At 40.7% G+C, this 27,276-nt stretch overlaps 1 protein-coding gene and 1 long non-coding RNA gene across 4 annotated transcripts; both read left to right on the top strand.

Annotated features, from left to right (window-relative positions):
- Window positions 1-215: 215 nt before the first annotated feature.
- Window positions 216-5,493, top strand: LOC306962937. Of its 2 annotated transcripts, none has more exons than XR_013792872.1 (3): window positions 216-298; window positions 5,170-5,301; window positions 5,414-5,493. It is a non-coding gene; the product is annotated as an uncharacterized lncRNA (long non-coding RNA). The 2 variants fall into 2 exon arrangements; XR_013792873.1 differs by lacking the exon at window positions 216-298 and adding an exon at window positions 4,375-4,457.
- An 8,451-nt stretch (window positions 5,494-13,944) lies between these two features.
- Window positions 13,945-27,024, top strand: lman2 (lectin, mannose-binding 2). Of its 2 annotated transcripts, none has more exons than XM_079556272.1 (8): window positions 13,945-14,155; window positions 16,547-16,653; window positions 17,763-17,880; window positions 19,737-19,816; window positions 23,003-23,164; window positions 23,286-23,400; window positions 24,443-24,562; window positions 26,439-27,024. In XM_079556272.1, exons 1-8 carry the CDS (start codon window positions 14,020-14,022, stop codon window positions 26,597-26,599), a joined length of 999 nt encoding a protein of 332 aa, XP_079412398.1. In that variant the 5' UTR covers window positions 13,945-14,019; the 3' UTR covers window positions 26,600-27,024. The 2 variants fall into 2 exon arrangements, with proteins under 2 accessions (XP_079412398.1, XP_079412397.1); XM_079556271.1 differs by lacking the exon at window positions 19,737-19,816 and adding an exon at window positions 19,615-19,697.
- Window positions 27,025-27,276: the final 252 nt, after the last annotated feature.

The raw sequence follows: 27,276 nt of genomic DNA, 5'->3' as shown, positions 1-27,276 counted from the left end.
TTCCTCTGTTTGTCCGCTGCTCTGCTGACGGCAGGAGCTGCTGTAAGTTTATCTCATTTATCATCATGTCTTTTTGATCAGGTTTAATAACTCTGTTCATTGTTCCTCACTCACAGGCCGTGGGAAAAGACCAAGGTGAGTTTGACCACATTCACTTTAATGTACAGTTCACTTATTATGATTCACTGATCATGAATAATATTATTATTTTAATAAAGGCTGTCCTGAGGGTTGGACTCTGTTTGGAACTCGCTGTTTCAAGTTCTTTGATTCTAATTCGTCTTGGACAGAATCAGAGGTACAGCACTGATAATAACAATTATACTCTTCACTACTCAGTGGTTAGAGCGGACTTTAGGAGGTGGAACTCTAATCTACAAAACACCACATTAGGTCGAAATATGAAAGGCTGTGGATTGATCACATGTAACGTGTGTTTACTTTTAATGGTTTTATTTTTAAAATACACTTTAAACCATTTTACAGAATAACACGTCTTTATGTGTGCTCTTGTTTGAGACACTCTCAGAAAGAAACTGTTAGTCCTCCCCAGGGAAGGTTTCATTAATCAGATCCAATTTTGTGCAATCTGGATTTTTAATCAAGAACATGCAGTTTAAAGAGACTATTGTGGTGTTTTAAAAATGCTAAAACTAAGTATTTTCCTCCCCCTACATGTTCCTCCATGTCCTAATGTGTAGAATGAGCTCAGACCTGTTCACCATAACTGCCTCTAAAATCCTGCACTGTCACTTCGGGTCTGAAGTGCCGTCATGCATGAGCTTAATATAGAAGGTGCAGTTACACGTACGACCTGAGGTGGCAGTAGTGAGTGTAAAATGGCCAACGTGCATCTAGTCCTTTTAAATCAGCCGTGTACTGTGATGAAAATTAGGATTACTTTCCTTCAAATGAAGAAAAGTGTTTTTTATAGCTGCGATTAGAGTACTTTTGTAACTTATTATATTTATCTATAGTTTTGTATGTACTTTTTCTCTCCAGGAAAGCTGCCAATATTACGGTGCAAACCTGGCCTCCATCCACAGCGCTGAGGAGAACGCCTTCGTCATAGATCTGATCGAAGAGGCCACTGGAGGATACGGGTGGTGGACCTTGATCGGCGGACAGTTTCAGGTAATGTTGTAAAGTTCTGTCAAGGGTGATGTTTTCAGCCTTTTTCCGTGCCTAAATAACTGAATCACTTAAATCCTGTTAATGGAGCCGAGTTGTTGGAAGTTGAAATGTCGTGTGTGAAATCAGGATCAGGATGGCTGGACGTGGAGCGATGGATCTGTGTGGGACTATACAAACTGGGCTGATATTGACCAGAGCTGGCATGGCAGCCTAGGCTGGCATGGGGACTTCCTTACCATCTATTGGCCAGGTAACGGTTCACAAAACTCTGTTCAAAATAAAAGTAGATAAAAGTATCCTCCAATAAATGTTACATGCACCATAATCTTTGTAGCCCAAGAGCAGATCATAAAGTTCTTCACGAGACTCAAACCTTTATCATTTGCTTTCTCTCGTTCTGCCTTCACCCAATCCAGACACGTATTGGGTAAATTTTTCGGAGGACATGCCTCTGGACTTCGTTCCTCTGGACCACATCTGTGCCAAAGACGCATGTCCAAAAGCTTAGCCTGAGTCTGAGTCCATTTACTCTGTGTGACCCTCGACCCGGCTGCATCTGACCCACTGCTGTAGCTCTGGCTTCTGAGGAATAAAACTTTTCTCCTCAGCATCAACCTGTGTGTCTGTTCTTTTTGTATCGTGGATCGGCTGAACTGACACGAAAGATTCATTTGTCACAGACTTTGACTGAATAGTTATTAACCCAGTCATTATTAAAGGAACAGGCCAGTTTTACAGACTGAGATATGTTCTTACCTTAGACGAGTTCATGTGTACCTGTCTGGTCTTCACGCTTGTCCTCAGTCACGTTAGCACAGACGGCGTTAGCATTTAGCCTCTCCTCCTCTATAGCTCCAAACCAGGGGAAGATAGAAGCTACTGAGCTCTTCCACGTTTTCACTGTTTAAATATGGTTACGTGAAGTGTCACAGGATAAAGTATAATTACTGTGCTGTCCAGCTCTGTGTTCTCCCCTCCTCCCGCCCACAGCAGGAAATGCAACCAGGTGGATCACATGATCCAATCAAGGACATGGTGTTGCCTCTTGACACACACAAAAGAGCAGAGACAGAGAGCAGTTGGAGCTGCTGAAATACTTGGACTAAAAGGACTGAATTGCAGCAAACCGGCCTTTCTAGAGACTGTGGAGGACAGCCGGTAAGGGCAAAATGCTCTGTTTTGGTTTCTGTTGTGATTTGTTTGTCTGAAAACAGTTATGGTGAAAACGGGGGTTTAAGTTAGAACTGATTAGAAATGCTAAAATACTAAGAACCTTGTTTGATTAAAAAATACTAAAGTTGTGGTTAAAATGTTAAAAGAACTACAACTTCATGATATTTACATTTTTTTTGTTATCTGTTTTATCTGAGGTTTTTCACCTGCTCACAAGAGTCACAGCATCAAATAAAGAGAAAGAAAAGGAAAAAGATGTCTGTGTCTTGGAGTGAAATCCAGTTGGTTTATACCCCACATTAGAAAGGCAGCCTCTCAAGTTGGGCACTGCGAAGAAACTTGACAATTACACAAAATTAACCCCTTAACTCCCACCTGAACCGAGCACATTTTCTCCAGTTTGGCTTTACCCCAATCCAAAAGCTTCTGGAAAATAGCAACAAAACTGAGACAAACAATGATGGAAATGTGACAAAAAAGTGACGAAAAATTGATGAAAAAGTGGCAAAAATGTGACAAAATGTGACAAAAAAATTACATTTTGATGAAAAAAATGACGAAAAAATGTAGCAAAATGTGACAAAAATGTGACAAAAATGTGATAAAAAATGACAAAAAAATGACAAAAAAGTTACAAGAATGAGTGGAACACCCAACAAAAAATGATGGAGAAAAAAAAATCTGACGTGAAGAAAAAGATCCTCTCGGTTCAGGCGGGAGTTAAGAGGTTAAACAATGTGGATTTTCTAAGCGGATAAAAAGGGGAACAATATTGATTGGCGTAAAAATACCAGGAGTAGTTCGGCGTCCGCGCAGTAAAGTGAAGATATTACGGCACAGATTTTGAACCACTCCTGGTTTTATTGCAGTAAACTTGGTAACATGATCTACAGAAACCCCGTCAATGATAACTATACATTCACTTTAGAGTTTAGCTTGAAGATTCTCTCATGTTTCACGCAGATATTGTCAAATACGAAAGCTACAGTCATCAAACATCTGGGATGGTTTGGTGCTCAGTCTCATGCACAGATGTCGTGCAGACTGAGACCCCGGACACCCCCCAGGAAAGATCTCTAAACCTGCGCTGGCTGTTACTGCATCTACTGCTAAAAATCACAAAAGAGAAAATCGGAGGAAGAAACGAAAGATGTGGTGCGAAGAGCCAAAACACGAATAAACTTTGGCCTGGCGTATTCAAGATGGAGGGCATTGAATTACAGAAATAAATGAACTTTTTCATGATATTCTAATAAAGATGATGTACAACACTGGCATTCTTAACTTCGGGTCCAGCCCTTGGTCTTTAGAAGATGAAGAAAATCGGCCTCCAGCAAAGCAAATTCTAGAGCCTATAGGCCAGTGTAACTCCTAATTTGAAAGCTAAGACCTCTGTGTCCACATTGTTACCATGTTGACAGAAAATATGCTGTGTTCAGGTGGGGGTTAAGAGTTAGGAGACTCTTAAATAACTCTGGCCGTAAAGCTGACCAGGCTGTTGCTGCTGTATGAATGTGTCTGTCTGGTCTTTCAGGTCGAATACCTGCTTGACTCGACGAGCTTGACTAGTTTTACTGGCAGTGCTCTTCCTGTTGTGGTGATGTATCTCCTCTCACTGCTCCATAAAAGCAGCTCCTCTTCTCCAGTCCTTCATTCTCCTGACTCTGAAGTGAAGGTAAGTCTCCTCACGGCTCAGGTCTGGGCTTTTACTCACAGATCTTCTCATTAGTGGTACTTGATGATTTCAGATGGCTGCCCACTGCCCACTGATCACCTTCCTCTGTTTGTCCGCTGCTCTGCTGACAGCAGGAGCTGCTGTAAGTTTATCTCATTTATCATCATGTCTTTTTGATCAGGCTTTAATAACTCTGTTCATTGTTCCTCACTCACAGGCCGTGGGAAAAGACCAAGGTGAGTTTGACCACATTCACTTTAATATACAGTTCACTCATGTCTCATGTAAAGCGCCTTGTGACTATATGTCTGTGAAAGGCGCTATATAAATAAAGATCTTCTTCTTCTACTTATTATGATTCATTGATCATGAATAATATTATTATTTTAATAAAGGCTGTCCTGAGGGCTGGACTCTGTTTGGAACTCGCTGTTTCAAGTTCTTTGATACTAATTCGTCTTGGACAGAATCAGAGGTACAGCACTGATAATAACAATTATACTCTTCACTACTCAGTGGTTAGAGCGGACTTTAGGAGGTGGGGGAACTCTAATCTACAAAACACCACATTAGGTCGAAATATGAAAGGCTGTGGATTGATCACATGTAACGTGTTTACTTTTAATGGTTTTATTTTTAAAATACGCTTTAAACCATTTTACAGAATAACACGTCATTATGTGTGCTCTTGTTTGAGACACTCTCAGAAAGAAACTGTTAGTCCTCCCCAGGGAAGGTTTCATTCATCAGATAAATTTTTGTGCAATCTGGATTTTTAATCATGAACATGCAGTTTAAAGAGACTATGGTGGTGTTTTAAAAATGCTAAAACTAAGTATTTTCCTCCCCCTACATGTTCCTCCATGTCCTAATGTGTAGAATGAGCTCAGACCTGTTCACCATAACTGCCTCTAAAATCCTGCACTGTCACTTCGGGTCTGAAGTGCCGTCATGCCTGAGCTTAATATAGAAGGTGCAGTTACACGTACGACCTGAGGTGGCAGTAGTGAGTGTAAAATGGCCAACGTGCATCTAGTCCTTTTAAATCAGCCGTATTCTGTGATGAAGATTAGGATTACTTTCCTTCAAATGAAGAAAATAAAGTGATTTTTATAGCTTTTGTACTTTTGTAACTTTTGTAACTTAATATATTTATCTATAGTTTTGTATGTACTTTTTCTCTTCAGAAAAGCTGTCAATCTTACGGTGCAAACCTGGCCTCCATCCACAGCGCTGAGGAGAACGCCTTCATCATAGATCTGATCGAAGAGGCCACTGGAGGATACGGGTGGTGGACCTCGATCGGCGGACAGTTTCAGGTAACGTTTTAAAGTTTTGCCAAGGGTGATGTTTTCAGCCTTTTTCCGTGCCTAAATAACTGAATCACTTAAATCCTGTTAATGGAGCCGAGTTGAAATGTCGTGAAATCAGGATCAGGATGGCTGGACATGGACTGATGGATCTGTGTGGAACTATACAAACTGGGGTGATAATGACGAGAGCTGGCATGGCAGCCGTGGCTGGCATGGGGACTTCCTTACCATCTTTTTGCCAGGTAACGGTTCACAAAACTCTGTTCAAAATAAAAGTAGATAAAAGTATCCTCCAATAAATGTTACATGCACCATAATGTTTGTAGCCCAAGAGCAGATCATAAAGTTCTTCACGAGACACAAACCTTTATCATTTCCTTTCTCTCGTTCTGCCTTCACCCAATCCAGACACATTTTGGTGGAATTTTTTGGCGGACATGCCTCTGGACATCGTTCCTCTGGACCACATCTGTGCCAAAGACGCATGTCCAAAAGCTTAACCCGAGTCTGTCCCTGACTCTGGAGTCCCTGAACAAATGTGCCCTCGACATGAAGTGAACACATCGACTCTGTGTGACCCTCGACCCGGCTGCATCTGACCCACTGCTGTAGCTCTGGCTTCTGAGGAATAAAACTTTTGTTTTCAGGATCAACCTGAGTGTCCTTTTTGTATCGTGGATCGGCTGAACTGACACGAGAGATTCATTTGTCACGGACTTTGACTGAATAGGCAGAGCCACCTTATCCAATGGGCGAGCAGGGGCTGGAGCCCAGGGGTCAAGGGCCCATCAGAATTAAGGGAAAAAAGAAAGAAAAGGTGATTCATTGATTTTCATGTGAATCTCTTCACTTTGCAGCATGACTGACCGTATGTGTTGATTGAACTGCGCTCCTATGTGTGTACCTGGAGTGGGCCCCTCCTCCTGGCCCAGAGTGATACATGTAGGAATAGCAGGGTTAGGGTTTTTGTGGGGTTTAAGGTTAGGGTTATAGGTTAGCGTTAGGGTTTTCTGCTGAGGGGGGGTTGGGGATTAGAGTGAACCTGGCCCCCCATCATACTCAAATTTAAATGAAAAATATGTCAATCGTTTGTGCGACGTTTGTGCTGTTTTGTGCTGTAAAAATCTTCGTTTGTGCTGTTATCGTTTTTGAGATATTGATGATTGTTTTCTGCATGCAGTGTGTGTTGCCGTGCGCCTCTGACAGATGCGCACGCCTCAGAGGAGGACGAGGGTGAACACCTTAAGGCTCTAAAGTTTGTAATAGTTTAATAGTTTAAAAACCGAACCAGCACACACAGAAATCTTTACAGCACAAAACAGCACAGATGTAGAGGAAGCGGTGACACCTTTTTTACCCGTTTTGGAGCTTTATAACGAGCAGGGTGACCTCAGATCTGACCAATAAAACAATCATTAATATCTCAAAAAACGTAACAGCACAAACGAAGATTTTTACAGCACAAAACAGCACAAACGATTGACATATTTTTCATTTAAATTTGAGTATGATGGGGGGCCAGGTCCACTCTAATGGGTTGGGGGCCTACAATTCTGTTTAAGCCCCGGGGCCTATGGGTACATAAAGGTGGGCCTGTGAATAGGTTTTAGTGATTATTTACAGACCTGCAAACACATGGTGAAAAGGTGACAGTTCACGGGGTCGTGGCAATTTGTGGAATTGTTTTTACAAAACACATGTACATTTTATGGGGTTTAAAATCAGGTTTATACTCTCAACTCATAAATCAGCTTTCATTCATTTTAGAACTGTAGTTCTACTCATGACTTCTGCATCCGTTAAGACATTGTGTTTTCTATTTGAACTAAAATGATAGAAGGGTCGTAAAAATATTATTTGTTGCTTTGTATTCTTTTATTGTATGGATTTTGGGGGTGGGAGCGCCTGTGTAAACTGCTCAAATATACTAAACTAAGAATATGCCATCCACCCTAGTAAACAAACCAAAGTTTAGTGTAGGGTTTATTCTGGCTAAAGTCAGTGAGCCACTAAAAGCTTCCAAATGGTTTGGCAGATTTGGTTCAGTTTCAGTAAACTTGGTAATGTGAACATGATCTACAGAAACCCCGTCAGACCCGCTCATATCTGTGAGTGCCCAATGACCACGACCACAAATCTTGGATAAGTTTGGCCACGATTTCTGCCGTGCGACCTCTTTCTCAGTAAAGCATGGCTGCCGAACACCCACCAGGAAAGTCCGCTACACCTGCACCTGCTGTTACTGCATATAATACTGCTAAAGAACCTAAAAAGAGAAAATCGAAGGACGGAAAGAAAGAAGCGCTACGTCTAAAACCAAAGAAGAGCCAAAACACGTATAAATATTGGTCCGGCGTATTCAAGATGGAGGGCATTGTTTAACAGCTCAATTCTTCAGAGAAACAAGACACATTCAACTCTTGACTTTCTAGATGTGAAACTTTTTCATCAGCGTGACAAGCAGATGCACTGAAAGAGCGTTATTTTGTCTTTGCCATTATCAAAGGAGCTGAGTGACCTCGGCGGAGACTCCGGGGGGCGTTAAACAGCTCTTAAATGAGCGTAATTACACCGTGATTATAGGAACAGGGAGGAGAGCTCTTAAGGAAGACTTTGCACTGCGACGGAAAGAGGTCGGCGGCCATGTTGGAGTGACTGACAGCTCGGAGCCCACGGTGACGCACGGAAACAGCAGCCTCGTGAATATGCATGAGGACGACCCCGTATGGAAACATTAGGAGAAACCGCAGTGAGGAGCTGTCATTTATCAGATGTGATGAATGATGAGTGTGAAGATTCTCTCCTTATCCAGGCCACTGCATTCAGGAAACAAGACTCGTGGCTCAGGCTGGTGCCGTTACATTATGATCCATACTTGTGTGCACATAGACGGAAAAACAGGCCTACAGGCGGTGATTGGCTGTGCGCGCCGGCCACTTACGTTTTATTATTTGACCTCTGACTTCCTGTACGCTCAGTCTCCCGGTTGTGGTTGTTGCTCCTCCTCATTCTCCATCTCAGGTCGGTATCTGTATACGTTTGTTAAGTGTGACGTCACGACTTCCGCTTCTGGGTCCTAGCATACCGGCTAACATGCGAGAAAAAAAACATTAAAGAGGGGGTATTAGGGGGGCATTATGTTTTTTTCAATCACATAGCACCAGTCTATAGTACACTACAATGATGACCAAACCTTGTTGTTAGTTGGTTACTCGGCTGGTGACGAAAGCTCGGAGGCGTCTCCAGGAGGTGGGGGCGTCCCTAGGAGGACTCCGGCAAACCTATCCCTAAAATGGCCGCCATCAGAGTTTTTACAGAATACTCAAAAATACGTGAATGTGCCAAGGCAACACTTCAGGCATGTTTTTAATGAGGGAATGACATAATAACATGATGTAAAGCTTGAAAAAGTCAATTTTGCATAATACTATAATAATAATAGGAAGTGACCTCCCTCTCTCCTGGTGCAGCTTAATTGTTTGCCTTTTTCAGTGAATTGTTTGTTTGCCTTTTTCAGCGAACCACGTTGTTTTTCTGGATACTTTTGTACGTCTTTACCGTGTTTTTGTGGAGGTTTGGTGGATTTGTTTACTTTGAGAGTCCAAAATGGTCCTGAAGAAAGCAGCTTTTTGAAGGTAAACAAACTGCTAGCTTATCAGCTAAACCCATTTGAGATCTACAAACATCTTCCTCTGAGACACTGAACAGTGAAGAGGCACCAAGAGCCCCCACACCTGCAGCACGGAGGAGGCGTCACAAGAGGAGCTACAGGAAACAACAAAAGGGACCAACGAGGAGATGGTGATAGACTGTGGAGGGAGCTGTGCAGGAGGAAGAGGAAGGACGAGGTGGAGCTGACCAGTGCAGGACACCACGCTCTGAGACGGGGACAAGCCCAGGAGGCGGTGCACCGTTTCAGATGATCAGAGGAGACAGAGGGCAGCTACAGTTTCTCCATCCTCCAAGGTCATGCGGGTGGAGTGGCTGAAGGACAACGAGATCATCGACCCGGCCGAGGACAGGAACTTCTACATCACCGTGGACCACAACCTGATCATCAAGCAGGCGCGTCTGTCACACACGGCCAACTACACCTGTGTGGCCAAGAACATCGTGGCCAAGCGCAAGAGCTCCACCGCCGTGGTCATCGTCACCAGTGCTCCTCCTGTGACCAAAACAGTGAAGATGGCGGCCGCGACACAACGATCTTTCACCAAAGAAAAAAAAAAGAGTGGAAAAAGAGTGGTGCGCACTGAATGGGTGCTGCTGCCGGATGCTCTCTCATCGAATGCAATTTCTCCATCTGTGAGATCAATAAAGTACCATCTTATCTTATCTTATCTTACCCCCCCTTTAAAAACTCTTCAATACGACAATCAATATTTCTGAAACTCAGCAGAGAGTGACTGAACCTACTTATTTCTCAGACTCATTAGCCAAATATGCCGCACCTACTGCTAAAAAAGTAATATTTACTAAAGTCGGTACTTCCGGGGTTAGCGTAGCTGCTCCACGTAAATGACATGGAATGTAAATAATGTTTTTTGTAAGTACTGTAATCAGAGTCAGACAAATGCAAATGTTTTGATACATTTAAAGAGCGCGGGAACACACCGCCTTCTCCTCTCATTATCGTGAGGAGGTGGAGAATGTTGTTCGGTGGAGTAGAGAAAACAACCTGCTTTTGAACACTTCAAAAACATGTGAACTTGTTATTGATTTTTGTCACAATAGGAATCAGTTGCCTGTTACTCTCCAAGATTCTGATGTGCAGATTGTTGAGAAATGTAAATTCTTGGGTGTGACTCTTTCTCATGACTTGAATTGGAGCTCACATACGATGAACTCTGCTAAGAAAGCGAGACAGCGCCTCTTCTTTTGACGCAGGCTTCGAGAGTTTACCCAAAATACTAGGATTCTTTTGAACTTTTATTATTGTGTAATAAGAGTGTCCTGACCAGTTGTATTACCGTGTGGTTTGGTCTCACTCTGAAAGAGAAGAAGGCTCTGAACAAAGTGGTTCGCTCAGCCAGCAGGACCACTGGCTGCACTTTGCCGCTCCTGGAGGCCACACATAAAGCTCGACTACTGAATCGAGCTTTACAACCTGTAAATGACGCCTCAGGCCACCCGGCTAAGGCCTTTTCTGAGATGCTTCCTTCAGGGAACAGGTATCGCTCCATCATATGTTCTACTGATCGCCATATTAACAGTTTCTTTCCTCAAGCTGTGATCACTTTAAACAAGGCACTTTAAACAAGGCAGTATTTTTCCCTTAGGCTTTTAATGTGGAATTGTTTGTTTGTTCTGTTTTTTATATTGTGTCTTTTTATATGTTTTACATATCACACTTTGCACATTTTTTTCCAATGTGGTTTTTCAAACTGCAAATGGCCAATAAAATGAATCTGAATCTTCATCCCTGCCCGCATCTGTGTGCGTCTGACTGCACCCTTCAGATTTCTGCAAGTATTTCAGAAAAGGACCTATGTATATATAGTGAAATATTTGCAGAAATATTAGGTGTTCTTACTTTAGTGAGACATCATGGAAATAACAAAAAACACAGACCTGGAATCTGGAAGATCAAACTCGGGGAGAGATATGTGGTAGATGTATTGGTTTCCTCGTTATGGAATCCACTATAATCTGCAAATACAAAGTCCAAATAAATAAATACATACATACGTAATGGCTTACATTTGTACTGCGCTTTACAAGCCTGTATTACTCGAGACACACAACGTCTTGTCCCTGGAGACCAACATATTTGTGAGCTCAGATGAGGTCTGCAACTTCCTGGCTAACGTTCGAAATGATTCAAGCGCACACAGCAGATGTTAGCCAGGCAACAGCAGCCAGGGGACCATGGCCGAAATTTACATTTGCCCATTTCCCCAGAACAATGAGCATAGCCCTTAAAAACATTAAAAATGATAAACGAAGTCACTCAAAGCTCATGTTTCCAAACACTCTCACACCTTTCACATAAAAGTAAGCAGAGCGTCGTTGATTTTCACCCTTTGGAATCCCACATGAAAGAATCTGGCCATTTTACCTTTGGACAGAGGTAAAAATGGACTTTAGTGCCGTTTGATGGAGAGCACAGTCATTCTGACGTCCAGCGTGAGTCATGTAAGAGCAGAGCCAGAGCAGAGGATCTGGACTCACTTTTAATTTTGCTTTATTCATCCCACGTTCTGGCCGCTGCAAGAGCGACGCAGACACACACAGGACTGGTTTATCTGTTCTCATAAAAGGATCAGGAGTATAAAGAGATTTAAGCTTTTCTTCCTTTTTCGTTCACTGTGGAAAACCAGCATCATCTTCTCCATCAAAATGTGCACAATATGCTCATGAATCCTATAGGTCGCTCCTGAATAGACCTGAGATGTGGAGACGGGTCCCCGAGCGCTGCACTCGGCTTTTCAATGACGAGTCCTGAACAGAGACAATAAAGTTTAGGCTTCCTTAACGATGCAGATTTAATGAGCTTAGCTGTCCGTTTCACGGATTTCATCATTTGTGGCTTAACTGTGCCCCGCTTCTTCCAAGAAAGCGCTGTGTCCGCTGTAATTCATTCATTCATTCAATATTTATTAAGGACACAAGTGAGAACACATGGTCCATATTTATGTTTAAAAGAAAAATAAGGGCTAAAGGTTTGTTTATTGGTTTATTTGGTAGGGACAGTGCAAGTTAATGAACAAGCCACACCGGACTGTAGCCTTAGGCCTTCCCCCAGGCACACTCTCATTCATCCTGGCCTATTGTACATGTTTTTAGTGGTAGGGGAAACCTACGCAGACACAGGGAGAACATGCAAACTCCACACAGAAAGGCCCCGTCCTTGGTGGGAATCGAACCCGGAGCTTCTAGCTGTGAAGCACAAGCACTAACCGCTGTGCTACCGGTTCCCCATTGATTCATGTTCTGTTTTGACGGCATTAATTACACACAGCTGCAGCTCAGTATTCAACATGATTTGGTGCTTTTATTTATTTGACCTGTATTTAACCAAGAAAATCCCACTGAGTTTAAGAATCTCTTTTTCAGGGGAGTCCTGGCCCCGGAGGGTAACCTATTGTACATGTTTTTAGTGGTAAGGGAAACCAGAGTACCCGGAGGAAACCTGCCCAGAAATGGCAATGTCCGGCATTTTACAAACAGGAACACGGTATGAAGTGTTAAAATGAACTTGAAAATATTTGCATCGTTGAAGCGGCTCTGACGTCGTCTGTGTAAAGTGGAGCTTTGAAAATACGTCGCGTCACTGCCTCTGGTGTGAATCCGGGGTTACGCCCAACACTGCACATCATTCACCTTAAAATGAGGTGGAAATTAATTTCTGTGTATTTGTATTTCTATCTCTTACATAATCACCATTATTTTCTACTTATGTAAAATGATGATAAATTAATGTGGAAAATCATTACATATTCTTATTAGTGTCAAGAGGGGCCCCGAGGTGCTGGACTTTGGAAAGAGCTGCTCTAGTCACTTTTAAGAAATGGATCTTAAAGTTCATCGGCTTATTTTGAACCCATAAATATGTAGAAGTGGAAATTTAAACATATGTTTTTTTTAATTAAAGGAATAGTTCGCTGAGATATGTTCTTACCTGAGCTTAGACGAGTTGATGTGTACCTGTCTGGTCTTTGTGTGTGCCCTCAGTCACGCAAAACGACCAAAGATGTCGTTAGCATTTGGCCTCTCCAAATGTATTCCTATAGCTCCAAACGGGGTGAAGCTAGAAGCGACCGAGCTCTTCCACGGACACAAAGACCAGACAGGTACGTATCAGCTCGTCTAAGCTCAGGTAAGAACATATCACAGTGTGGAAAAACGGTGAACTATTCCTTTAAATGTCAGTGCAAAATCACACACATAGTTCAATATCATATTCAAGTGTTATTCAATCAGTAAACACAAAACAACAACAAAAAAACCACAAGGGTCTGCTAATTCACAACTCAAGAAGGTTGACACGTTAATTTTCTCAAGAGAGGCCACATATGTTTTCAAATCTGATTCTTTGAAATTGAACCATGAGGATATTTTCCCACTCCATTAAAAAAAAAAAAGATAATAAAGATAATATTTTACAGGGCTATGTAAAATTTTGAACAAACACTCACCTTATTAGTGAGAATGTACTTAAAAGGCAGCATAAAAACTGTACTCCATTGTTTTCTACTCATAGGAATCCATTTTGTTTAAATACAGGATTTGCAAAGTCATCCAAATGAGCTCTAATAAACCTATTTGTACATTTTATCAATTAAACTTACATTTTTCGAGCTTGTTTCGCCCATAACAATCGCTTAGTTTATGTCGCCATCTTGTGTACTGGATTTTAAACTACAAGCGCGCTGATTGGCTTAAATTGCAATGTGCCTTTTTCTGATTGGCTGCTGGGATTCCCTCCGTTTGCGAAATCTCTCCGTGTAGAAACGCGTCCTGGTGATCTCCGTTCCCTCCCACTCATAATTAAATCTACACCACTATTAATTGATTTTATGTGTGTAATATTTTTTGTGGAATTAACTCACATTTTCACACTTAACTGTTGTGAGAATAACTGAGCGGTTTAGGCGAAATGAGGAGATTAAATCCGCCCGGAGTTGCTGTCCTTCCGGAGCGCTACAGCGGACGCACCGGCTCGGCTGGAGTTTGAAGACGCTGACATGTTTTGAGAGATTTCCTCACGACATTTCGTCCAAAATGCGGAGGTTCACGGCTAGTTTGTGCAGCGCGGCGGCCCTGCTGGTGGTCGGGCTCGGGTCGGTGTTCGGAGACATCACGGACGGGGCCATGGAGCACCTGAAGCGGGAGCACTCGCTGATGAAACCTTATCAGGGTAAGAGGAGCTAGCTCAGGTTTGGCAAGAGCCCTCACCTGCGCAGGACAAAACCTCAGTGTTTGCGTTTCCCAGTGTGAGCAATGACAACCAGTTATTTATATGTTACATCTGGACCTATTAGCGTCCGTTACTGGTGCCATTAAGCGACGACACAATAGAGTTCAGTGAAGGAAATCACATTGACAGATTAGCTTTTCATTATGAGAAGTATTAGTATTAGTGCCTATGATCTTATCACTGCGTTTCACAAAAAATGGACTAGTAACTGTATTGTGATATCAGAGCAAGGCAAGGCAAGTCTATTTGTAGAGCACAATTCATACACAAAATGCTTCAATGTTGCATAAAACTACAAGAGTCAATAAAACGTCAACATAAAAAATAATCCATTACAGTAAAAGGCAAGAGTGCAGATAAAATATTTTCAGTGTCATATTCAAGGGTAAAAAGAACTGTTTCCAGCCTGGATTTGAACATTGTCAGAGTTGAGGCCTGTCTCACATCCTCATGAAGACTGTTCCGGATTTTAGCTTTACCCTCACTGTGTTTAGTCCTGACTCTGGGAACCACCAGGAGATCCCTCCCTGAAGAGATCGACTTTGGTGCTAAACCATGAAAAGACTTGTAACAAGCAGAGCTGTTTTAAATTCTATTCTCTGAGCGACAGGAAGCCGGTGCAGAGACCGGAGCACTGGACTAATATGGTCGTGTTTCCTGGTTCCTGTCAGGACTCGAGCAGCAGCGTTCTGGATGTACTGCAGCTCTGACAGCTCGTTTAGAGAGGCCAGTGAGCAGCTGTTACAGTAGTCTGACCTTGTGGTTCCCAAAGGCCTTGGATGGGGGTCCCCAGATGATTTCAAGATGAAATAAAAAGAAAACTGCTACTGTTTCTAGTATATATTTGAGTTGAAAACGGCATATAATTTGTGAGATCTTTTCAAATATCACAAATAAACAGTATAAATACATTAGGGCTGAAACGACTAATCGATTAATCGACGACTAATCGATTATTGAAATAGTCGACAACTATTTTAGTAATCGATTAATCATTTTCTGGTTCACACAGACTAAAATGGAGCAAAAATGACATAAAAATGTAGTATTTTTTATGAAATCCTACATTGTTTATATAGTTAGGGTCTGTGTACATTCTGTTCATTGTAAATTTCATGAATAGAGCCTCCAACAAACATTTCCCTTTAGTTTACTCCATCAACACATCTTCAAGCAGCCCCACTTAAGCTATATGTGATAAAAAAAAATAGAAAAAATACAATTTTCCTACACCATTCACAGCCAAGCGATTACTCGATTTATCGATTACAAAATAATCGTTAGTTGCAGCCCTAAAATACATATTAACTTGTTTTTAGAATGTTTTTTCTGCTTTAATGTTGCATAAAAGGGAATAACATGATGTAATGGGGGGTCGGGGGTCCCGTGTCAATTTTTGGGGTCTCAGCCAAAAAAGTTTGTGAACCCCTGGTCTAACCTGCTGGAGACAAATGCATAAAGTCTCTCTAAGTCTGGTTTTCAGATCATCTTCTTTCTTCTTTAGAATTTTTTTTATTCTTTTTTATGTTACAACAATAACTAAACATAAATATACAAAACATGCCACAAGGTATTTTACAAATATATTGTATTTTGACAGTTTTCAAAGCCTTTTTGTTTTCAGAGCTTCCAAAACCTTCATATAAGAGAGAACATCACTTAAAACGGGGTGAAATTGTGTTTCTGCTTGGAGTATTTGGAGCAAACAAAAAACAACATTCTAAGATGAAGTCCTTGTATAGATTATGAAGCTGCAGAAAACCTTTCAGAAGTTCTTGGAGTACGAACTTGTCTAATTTAGAGGTGTCGTATTATCTCTGGATGATCTCCACAAAAAGAACAGTTCACATCAATATCCCTTTTGGAGTTCAGTGTCATAAAAGGATTAGCAGGATAATATTTATGGATGATTTTATACAAAACCTCTTTCACCTTGTTTGTTATCAGAAATTTGTTGGGAAGTGCCTGTACCTTTTTCCACTAAATATTTCCTACATGTTGTGTCCAATATGATACAACATGAGGAGTAGACACAAGCTATTTCTGGAATAACGTTTTTGTGATATACAATAAGAGGAGCTATGTTCCCAACAGAACCCATTGACTTGGAAATGCTAATAAATGATTGCACAATCCTTTATGGCTCTGGGAGTTTGTTTTTGAGGTGTGCCCTGATGCAGCTGAACAGGTTTACACACTTACCTCCTTATCACTTTAGGAAGTAAATGCATTTTCCTTAGTAGAACCTGTTATTTATGTTATAATTACTCTCATCTGTGACTTTTTTTAAATTGCTCTGTATCTAACCGTGTGTTTGTGTGTCCATTGCAGGCGTGGGCAGTCAGTGGGATTTCTGGGGCAGCACTCTGGTGACCGGCTCTTATGTGCGACTGACTCCGGACGAGCGCAGCAAACAGGGCTCCATCTGGAACACTGTGGTCAGAAAACACTGCAAACACACACAGCGTTATACTCAAACACTGCATCTGGCCAATAGGACACATTTTACATTGTTTAACATCCATTCTTTTACTTTTTTACATCGATTCACATTTTAATAAGTTTAAATATATTTTAAATGTATTTTTGATGAATGATGTTACATCTCTTGGAGACCTCTTGGAAAATATATGCAAAAGTATAATTTAGGCAAGGCAAGTTTATTTGTAGAGCACAATTCATACACAGGGCAATTCAAAGTGCTTCACAGTTAAAGGGGCTGGAAACAAGTTCGCCATTTTATACTCACTACTGCCACCTCAGGCCATATGTGTAACTGCACCTTCTATATTAAGCTCGTGCATGACGGCAATTCGGGCCGAAGTGACACATTTTTGAGTGACCGTACAGGATTTTAGAGGCAGTTGTGGTGAACAGGTCTGAGCTAATTCTACACATTAGGACATGGCTGGAACATGTAGGGGGAGGAAAATACTTAATTTTAACATTTTTAAACTCCTTTTAGTCCCTTTAAAGCAGCATAAAATATAAGAAAAACAAATACAATCAATAAAAACATCAACATAGAATTAATCAATTACAGTAAGAGGCAAGAGTGTAGATAAAATACTTTCAGTTATATGCATTTTAGATTCGCTCTGTCTTGAGAACTATTTTAAGTCTTGTTTTGACTCGCTCTGTCTTGAGCAAATAAATTGAGAATTTACACAATTTTAACATAAAACATTAAATTCATAAAATAAATAGTTGACTGAGCTCTTTCCAGTGCAGAACAGGAAGTCTAGTATCACTTTCAGCTCTGGAGATATCGGCCGATAGCTGATATTGCAGCCGATATGCAGGTCAGACCGGAGCTCAGACTAAAAACAGCTGCTTCTATGTGCATTTAGCTCACTAAGGTCTTGCGTTGTGCTGCTCCAAACTCTAAAGTAGTTACTCGTGCTATCTGTGTGTTAAACTGTATCTGACAGAACTCAGACTTTTCGTTTCTTAAACCTGAGTTCTTGTTAGTAAAGATCAACTTACAGTTGAGTGAAAAAGGTGCTTGTTTGGACCTCATGTTTAACTCTCTTCTCTGTTGGTGCAGCCGTGTTACCTGAAGGACTGGGAGATGCACGTCCAGTTCAAAGTTCATGGTTCGGGGAAGAAGAATCTCCACGGTGACGGCCTGGCGATCTGGTACACGAGAGACCGGCTCCACCCAGGTACGACCGTCTGTGTCTGTGGAGAGTTTAGATCCTTTACATGAATCATTACACGCTGCTTCTTCTTCTGGAATGTAGTTTGTATCTGCAAATGGTTTTCATCATTTTGCACGGTATATTTTCTCCTGTTTTGTATCAATCAGTGGTTCTCAAATCAGTCACAACCTCATAAAATAATTGACCTTCCAAATACCACCAGGCCAAGATCAAACTAGCACCAAACCTGATCCCCAGGGATTAAGATCCATCTTAATTTTACGACAATGTGTAAGCTGTGGCTAAACCAGTAAAAACCTCTGACTTACAACATCTCTTCTTAAGATGAAAAAAGTCGAAAAAATGCAGGTGACCCTGAGTACCAGGTCCCTCAGTTTGAGAACCACTGATCTAAATTATATATTTTTTGTTGCTGTTGTAAAATAGAGCTGGGTAACATGGAGAGATAATCGGTTTTATACAATGTTTTACAATAGTATCCAGGATATTTCATTATTTTCCAAACGCTGATACTATTAATAATCACTTCTAAACAAACTTAAAGGCTCTATACCTGATTTATTTTTCTAGTAGTGAAACAAACGTTGTTTTTCCTCCTTCAGTATATTGTAAACACAGACATTTGTCTAATTACAAAGCATTTTTATCAGTTTCATGAACTCTCAGGTGAGTTTTCTAGTATTTCTTTGACAGTGACCCTGAAACGTTGTGAAATGAGCTGATAAAATCGTCTCTGTGAAGAGTCGGGACATTACAAATATGTTAGAAAAGTTAGGAATGAGTTTGGACAAGATGCAAGTTAGCAATTTTATACTCACTACTGCCACCTCAGGTCATACGTGTAACTGCAGCTTCTATATTAAGCTTGTGTATAACGGCACTTCAGACCCGAAGTAACACCTTTCTGAGTGACAGTGCAGGAGTTTAGAGGCAGTTGTGGTGAATATATTTGGGCTCATTCTACACATTAGGACATGGTTGGAACATGTAGGGGGAGGAACATACTTAGTTTTAACATTTTTATACTCCATATAGTTCCTTTAATGTTTAATTCCTCTTTCATTGTTTGGAATGAAAAAGAAAAAATCAAGTATAGGGTCTTCTAATTTAACCTCTTAACCCCCACTTTAACTGAGCACAAAAGCTTCTCGACTGGAGTTTACAGCCTATAGGCCAGAGTGATGCCTCATTTGAACGCTAAGACCTACAAAACAGATGTAAACCTTTTTTGGTTAGTTTTCGTGTATATATTTTTTGTGTTTTTGATGATTTTCGTAGCTTTTTTTTTTTAAGCGTTTTTGTCGTGTTTTTGTCTCTTTTTGTTGTTGTTTTATTTTATGCTTTTTTGTCTCTTTTGACGTTTTTTTGTTGCCTTTTCATCACTTTATTGTTGCGTTTTCGACACTTTTTTATTGTGTTTTTGTTTCCTTGCCAGCGCGTTTTCTTCTCTATTTTTACGCTTGTTTTCAAGAAGCGTTTAGATTTGGGTAAAGTCAATCCGGTTCAGGTGGGGGTTAAGAGGTTAAATTTCCCTGATTCATTTAAATACAGACTCTTGTATAACCGCAGAGAATCTGTCATTATCTTTTGTCTCACACATGTGTTCTTTAAATAACCCTGAGCCGTTGCCCAGCTCTGTCCCCCCCCCTGCTGTTCTGTGCTGTTCTGTGCTGTTCTGTGCTGTTCCGTGCTGTTTGTCCCTCCCTCCGCTCATGCGTTTGCTCGTCTCTCCATCAGGCCCCGTCTTTGGGAACCAGGATAAGTTTCATGGCCTGACTTTATTTTTGGACACCTTCCGTAACGACCTCCATGGCATGGATGTAAGTGCGTGTGATAACGGCGTCTCTTCTTTTCTGCAGGACCCGTGTTTTCCAACAAAGCCCAGTTTCACGGACTGGCCGTTTTTGTAGACACTTACTCTAACGATGAAACCTCCGACGTGAGTTTTCAGCGCCGCTTCACTCGGGCTGGGCACCGTAAAACGATACCAGACTGGTGTCAGGAAAAGGTTTAGGGACTACTGGTATCGAACAAATGAAATTAACGAAAGCAGGTACTTGATGCTTTAAAGTGATAGTCTGGAAGCCTAAATATATTACAAATTTTAGAAAATGTGCAAAATTGATTGCCTGGTCTTGCTTTTTGAAGTAAGTAATAATATATATATGTAATTTTTTTGTTAACCCCTTAACTCCCACCTGAACCGAGCACATTTTCTCCAGTTTGACTTTACCCCAGTCCAAAAGTTTCTTGAAAAAAGCTGTGACGAAAACAATGATGGAAATGTGACAAAAAAGGGAGAAAACATTGACAAAAAAGTGACAAAAAATTGATGAAAAAGTGGCAAAAATGTCACAAGAAATTGCTGAAATGTGACAAAAAAATTGCAAAAATGTGACAAAAAATTACAAAAATATGACAAAAATTTGACAAAAAAAATTACAAAAATGTGACAAAAAAATGACCAAAATGTAACAAAAAAAAAGACAAATTTGATAAAAAATTGACGAAAAAATGAAAGAATAAAAAGACAAAAAATGAAAAAAAAAATGTGATAAAAAATTGCCAAAAAAATTGACAAAAAAATGACCAAAAACATGACAAAAAAAGTTATAAAAAAATGACAAAAAAATGAAAAAAATGTGCCAAAAAATGACCCCAAAAAAAAGACAAAAAAGTTACAAAAGTGAGTTGAATACCCAACAAAAAAACGATGGAAAAAAAATCTGATGACGTGAGGAAAAAGATCCTCTTGTATCAGGCGGGAGTTAAGAGGTTAAGTCCCTCCTTCCTTGATCTCAGTATCTAATCAGAGTCTTGTATCCTCCCACGTTGACCAATGAGACGAGCTCCTCCTGTGAACCAGCCAGTCAGATCCAATCAGGAGAGGTGGGGGAGGAGCCTGATAGTTTACCTTTGAAAATTCTGTTCCTGCTCTCCTCATTTTACAAACGAAGAAAGGCTTTTCTGGTTAAAGAGGGGAAGAACTTGATTGTTCACTTTCAAATTTCACGCTATCTTTCCTCACTTTGCAAACTTACACTTTAAAGCTGGTTGTTTTCGCTCAAATGAAAAAAAAGTCCCCCCATTTTGACAGCTTTTATCACTTGTTTTTGACCAATCTTTGCCCCATTATTCCCAATGTTTACACAATTATTTTCTTATTTTTGCCCCATTTTTTTTCTTGTTTCCCCAATTTTTTCCCCCTCATTTTTTCTAATTTTTCCCCTATTTTTGCCCCATTTCTTTACACAATTTTACCTTATTTTTGTCACAATTTCTCAGAATTTTTATTACTAGTATTTTCCCTATTTCCTCCCATTTTTTCAAATCTTTTCCAATTTTTCCCCCAAATTATTCCCCATTTTCCCCACATTTCTTGACATTGGAGATGAACCCGATATTGTAAATTTGCAGATCTTTGTAGTACTAAGATAGTACTACTGGTATTGGAAAAAATAATAACGTTGCCCAGCCCTAGGTTTTTCGCTCGGCATGCTCCAGACAGGGTCCCTACACAAATGGATTTGAATGTGGTAGCAAAAAATATTTACCATTGATCCATATCTATATTCTAGGACTGTGGCTGCCGGTAGGGATGCACCGATACCACTTTTTCTAAAACTGATACGAGTACTTTGATTTAAGTACTTGCCGATACAGAATATCAATATGAGTACAAGGCATTTTCTTCAACAGACTTTTTAAGTGACGGTTTATAGACCGACTTTTCCACAGCAGATTGGTTTGTAATGAGTTAATTTCGGCGACACTTTTAAGAGAAGTTATATCAGAATTGAACAGATGCCATTTTTATTTTTGTTCCTTTGTCCATCACAGACAGAACAGCTCATGTCCTAAAGCTCCTCAATGCTTGTGTTTTATTCATTTATGTATTTTTATGTAACAATAGTATTGAGATGTTGCTTATTACAGCAGCTAAATGGTCTCTTTTCTCCTTTACTTCAGCTCCGTGTGGATTTTCTCGTGTGTTTATAGTAACTTATCCAGTAGCTTCAGCATTTTCATTGTTTTGCTGAAGCTCATTTTGGCCCAATATAAACATGCTGTATCTCTTTATTTAGGATTTTCTGACAACTTTTTAGTCGCTGGGTTAGTTTTTCAGATGAATAAGCCCCTGGGCATCAGAACTGTTAGCCGCGAGTTAGTAGCTAGTTAGCAATATTAGCATCATTAGCCTGCATGTTGTAAACACTGCAGACGCTGCAGCACTAACAACATTTAGCTCTCGTTAAATCCAGCTCAGACTCTGGTTTAGGGAGTGTCGTCTGTAATAAAGTCAGCTCTATGTGGAATATTGGATTTACACTAAACTATTCTCCAGTTTGTTGTTATTTTCTCTCCTCAGTGGAGCTGCTCCTGTAGGAGCACCGGCCACACGTCAGGTGGTATCGGTTTCTGGTATCGGGATCTCATGAATGAGTACAATCTCATGAGTACAAATGTGGTATTTAGCCGATAATCAATACTGGTGTTGGTATCGGTGCATCCCGAGTTGCCAGCTTTTTCACCCTTTGAGGATTTTGTTGAAAGTTGGAACAAGTGATGCAAGTGATTCTTGAGCAAAACTGTCAAGTCAAGTTCAAGTAAAAGCACTTTCTGCAGGTTTGTCTCAGATAAGATGAGCCTTTATTGATCTAACAGTGGAGAAATTCACTTGTTACATTCAGCTCTCAGAAACACTCGGTACTGGTATCTTGTATACAATGACTACCAAGAACTTTATGGGGACAATAAAAAGTATAGACAGTAAGAAATAAAATAAACAGATTCTGATACCAGGCCTCAGGTATCAGAATTATTTCTTTGGTTTCAATAAGAGCAGAGGAATGTGTTGCAGAGGCCTGGGTTTGTGTAGGAACTCTGTTTAAGTTGATTGTGAGTGTCGTCTCAACTTCAGCAGAAACATCCATTTAAATTCCCTTCTGCCAGTTAAGTCTCATTACAGTATTCCCTCTTCTGCAATGTGACCATAGAAACACATCTGTAAAGTACTTTAGGTAATTCTTACAAACCAAGCAGAGACAGTGGGGAATAAATGGATGTGTTTGTACTCGCTGCTTGTGAACGTCTGGTTTTAACTTTCACCTCCGTCTCTCCGTAGCGCTCGTTCCCGTACATCTCGGCGATGGTCAACAATGGCTCGGTGAGTTACGATCACGGTAAAGACGGACGGTCCTCGGAGCTCGGAGGATGTTCAGCAGAAATCAGAAACAGAGACTACGACACTTACCTGGCCGTCCGCTACTCCAAAGGACGACTCACGGTGAGATACACGAGTTCATTCATCTCTTGATTCCAGAAACTTGGATTTAGAACGAGAGGTTAACTTCATGAGCTTTTCTTATTTATTCTGCCACTGGAGTAAGACTAGTTTATTATTTCAGGTAATGGTGGATGTGGATGACAAAAACGAGTGGAAAGAGTGCATTGACATCGGGGGGGTTCGACTTCCGACTGGATACTACTTTGGAGCCTCCGCCGCCACTGGAGATCTGTCAGGTATGTCATGATTCAGGACTATTCCTACATCAGAGGAAAGATGGGCTATACATGCGTCTCCAATGACATCATGCATAGTTCCAACGGCCATTTTGAATACCGAAATAGGATTATGCAGTACTACAACATGTAACAATATCTCTACTCAGGAAAGACAACTGACTGACAGAGGCATTTTTATGTACTTGTAATCATTGCTCAGGAAGAAAACAGTAAAACACGGCCCCAGAGACGCAGGTTTATGTGATATAAGCAGCAAATGTAGCACCGTAGCAGCTCTGCCTGTGGAGCTACAGCAGGATTTGCTAAAGATCTGCTTCACTCTGAAGACTAAATTATCACATCAGATGAAACAGAAAACCGTTCTGTGTGATTTTTACAGTTTGTCAAGTTAACAGAGTCTCATTCTGAGTCAGTGTTTAAGCGTTAGCATTTTACCGCAACTGTCAATGGCTTCAACGCGATAAACACATGTGTGGCCACATCTATGGACACTGAGGAAATACTACAGTAACAGCTCTGACCTCTGACCTCTGTCACATGTTGTATCCAAGGCTCAATGTTTGAAGTGTGGTTCAGGGCTTTCTCTTTGAGCTGTTGAAGCTAACTGGTAGCATGCTACCATCTTAAACACTGACTCACTGGTTTCTTTACATAAATGTTCGTCTCTGGGGCTGTGTTTTTACACAGTACACAGTACACACTACATGAAAATGCCACTGTCCATCAGTCTTTCTATTATATACTGAGTAGAGATATTGTCACATGTTGTAGTACTGCATAATTCTACTTTGGTATTCAAAATGGCTGCCAAAGTCACATGACTGAAAGGCATGTATACCAGGGCTAAAACCAAGAGAAGAGTCCAGGAACCGCTCAAAAGGATGCATTTGGAAACAAATTGTATCACTATTTCATTAAAGAAACAAAACATGATTGAAACTAAGTGATCACCGGTTTTTGAGAGCTTTAGTTTGTCTTTTGCATTTTGTTTCCTTCTTTTAAACTTCCCGATGAACAGTGTGTGGATGTTTTATTTCAGATAACCACGACATCATCTCCATGAAGTTGTATCAGCTGATGGTGGAGCACAGCCCCGAGGACGAGAACCTGGACTGGACCAAGATCGAGCCCAGCGTTAGTCTGCTCAAGTCCCCCAAAGGTACGACCAGGGGGGTTTGGATAGTGAGGACTTAAGGAGCAGGAACTCGCCCACCAGCGACAAAAACACACTGATATGCACAACTGTGACGTGTTTGTTTTCAGAAGTTCAGGATAGGCTCCTGAAGTCACTAAATGCAAGTCCAAGTCGATTGGTCATGGGTTCAAGTCGAGTCTTTAGCCGCAAGTCACCTCAAGTCGGAAACGTCAGCGTTGAGCCTAATTTTTCTTTTCAAAATACGTTTAATCTATTTGAAAATATTAAGTGCTTTCTCAAGATTTGGATTTTGAAAATTAAGGCTTAAAATCAAACTTCTTAAGTTTTTTGGGGGATTTAAAGTCTAATTAATAATCAAATTGCTGCAGAATTTAATATATATATTTTGAATATATATATTTATGTACTTAAAAAAAATGGAAACAGAGTCGTTTAAACATGAGCTGCTTTTCCTGCTGTCATATTTTTATATATGTTAGTTTCTGGCAGTTTTTCTGTCAATTGTTCCCCTGTAATGCCCCGGCCCCTGTATACTCTGATTCGCCCCTGCTCAAAGTGGATTCCGCAAAGCCTTCAGTCCCGCTGTCACTGGGCTCTGCGGCTGCGGAAAATAACCTCTAAATAATGTAACTTTAGAGAGAACGCCTTAAAACACCGAAAACAACCAATATTTCTGTCATTTATCAGCTCTAACATGGTGGTTCTGGAGGCTCCGTCTGCGCTGGAGCTTCAGTCATTGTTTTGAACGTTTTCCTGTCCTTAATAAATGTCTATGAATCTTCACCTCTTCATCACTGTAGAAAACTTTTAATGCCTCCAAAGAAACGCGTCGTATTTCCTCCTGCCTTTAAACGCTGTATTGATGAGACGCTCCTTCTGAAAACCGAACACGCATGTGGCTCATTACCATAATGTAAACATAGATGCACCGCTTTTACGAAATGAATCCTGATCTTTCAACAGCTTCACTCAAATAAATAATAACTATAAAGTCACAGCGAGTCACTGAGAGTCATTGACCTCAAGTCCAAGTTAAAGGGATATTTCAGGATTTTTGACATTGGATAACTAGGAAATGAGAACCTGAGTGTTGCTGATTTCTGGAGATCAAATCACTTATAACACCAGACTAACCATATAAATGTCTGTGTCCATAGAATAATTTTAGGAATATAACTGACCTTGCATCACATGAATGATCTCATTTTGAGGGACTATTTTCTAGCAGATCACTCCGCCGCTGCGCAGCTTATACAAATACGAAGCTGATGCTGCTCAAATATAAGGTATTTTAAATGCAAAATGGTTAAAATTACTCTATGGACACAGACATTTACAGTGGGGAAAAAAGTATTTGGCCAAAATCCAATAGAATGTCTATGTGAAACTGACCAAATACTTTTTTTCCCCACTGTATATGGTTAGTCTGGTGTTATAAGTGATTTGCCTCAGGTGCACTGTGGAGCGGGTCAGACTGTTTTTAATGCAGGCTAGCTGATATTGTAGAAATGCGCTAGCCTTGCATTAGCTGAGGCTGAATCCTGAAATATCCCTTGAAGTCTTTTTGGAGCTTTGGTCAAGTAAGTCTGAAGTCCCGAAAATTGCAACTTGAGTCTGACTCGAGTCAAGTCATGTGACTCAGAGCAGCTTCGAACACCGGGACTCCCGATCTCCTGAGGCACAGTTAATAACGGCTCAAAGGTACTTCAGTTAGAACTACTACTACTATCTAATACTCTCTTCACTTCCACTGATGAGAGAATTATCTTAAAATCGTGACAGCATATGCTCACAAAGCCGTAGTTCCTGTTAACCTCATTCAGGTGTTAAAATGTCATTAAAAAGCATCTCCTCGCCTCTTCCCTCCCGTGTTCCTCAGACAACATCGACGATCCGACGGGGAACTTCCGCGGGACGCCCCTGACCGGCTGGAAGGTGTTCCTGCTGTTGCTGTGCGCTCTGCTGGGCATCGTGGTGTGCGCCGTGGTGGGCGCCGTGGTCTTCCAAAAGAGGCAGGAGCGAAACAAGAGGTTTTACTGAAAATCCCCCAAAAACGAACCCCCCGAATGAACTGAAGCGCAAAGGACTTTTATCAATGTGAATTTTTCTAAAGATTGTACAAATGTTAATATGTTCGAAGCACTGCATTTGGAGAGAGTTCAGGTAATTATTATGCAGCTAAGCCCGAAGCTACTCACGCTATGGTTGGCTTTGGTTTTTCTTTATCAAATTGTGTGTGTTATTATCAATATGTAGCAACGACGATACTTTGTATGGATATTCTGCAATTACCGTGAGTATAAATTTAGGTCAAAACCAAAAGTCTGAGTAATTTTGGGCTTCCCTCCTTCGCTTCTTTGTCTCATACTTTACTTTCTCTTCAAAGCTCTTATATTTTTTTTTACTTTTGAAAATCACTTTAAATTTTGTGGCCAAATTGTTTCAAAAGACGATTGTTATTTTTGTTGATGTGGCCTGTTCTCCTTGTTCAAACAAACCATGATCAAAAGTATGTCGTTATTAGGTTTTCTTTCATAATCACTGCAACTACCATCAAACTGTCCGTCCCGGTTATAAAGTGATCTGTTTGTTTTGTTTCAGAGGTGAGAAAATTAAACTCAAGTCGTGAGTGAGTTGTGTTGTTACTTTGGTCTAGTTTGTCTAATCTATCTAATCTTAATTAGGATTATAGCAAACACTGCCTCAGGAGGTAAATG

Source organism: Gobius niger (genome assembly GCF_951799975.1).
Source record: "Gobius niger genome assembly, chromosome: 5".
Taxonomy (NCBI): Eukaryota; Metazoa; Chordata; class Actinopteri; order Gobiiformes; family Gobiidae; genus Gobius; species Gobius niger.
Note: the sequence above shows the minus strand (reverse complement) of the source record. Positions and strands in the feature narration are given on the sequence as shown.

Coding starts and splice junctions, on each gene's coding strand:
- lman2 (XM_079556271.1), top strand. CDS start 14,020: ATGCGGAGGTTCACGGCTAGTTTGTGCAGCGCGGCGGCCCTGCTGGTG. Junction 19,698..23,002: donor ACGACCTCCATGGCATGGAT/GTAAGTGCGTGT, acceptor GTCTCTCCGTAG/CGCTCGTTCCCGTACATCTC. Junction 23,165..23,285: donor ACTCCAAAGGACGACTCACG/GTGAGATACACG, acceptor TTATTATTTCAG/GTAATGGTGGATGTGGATGA.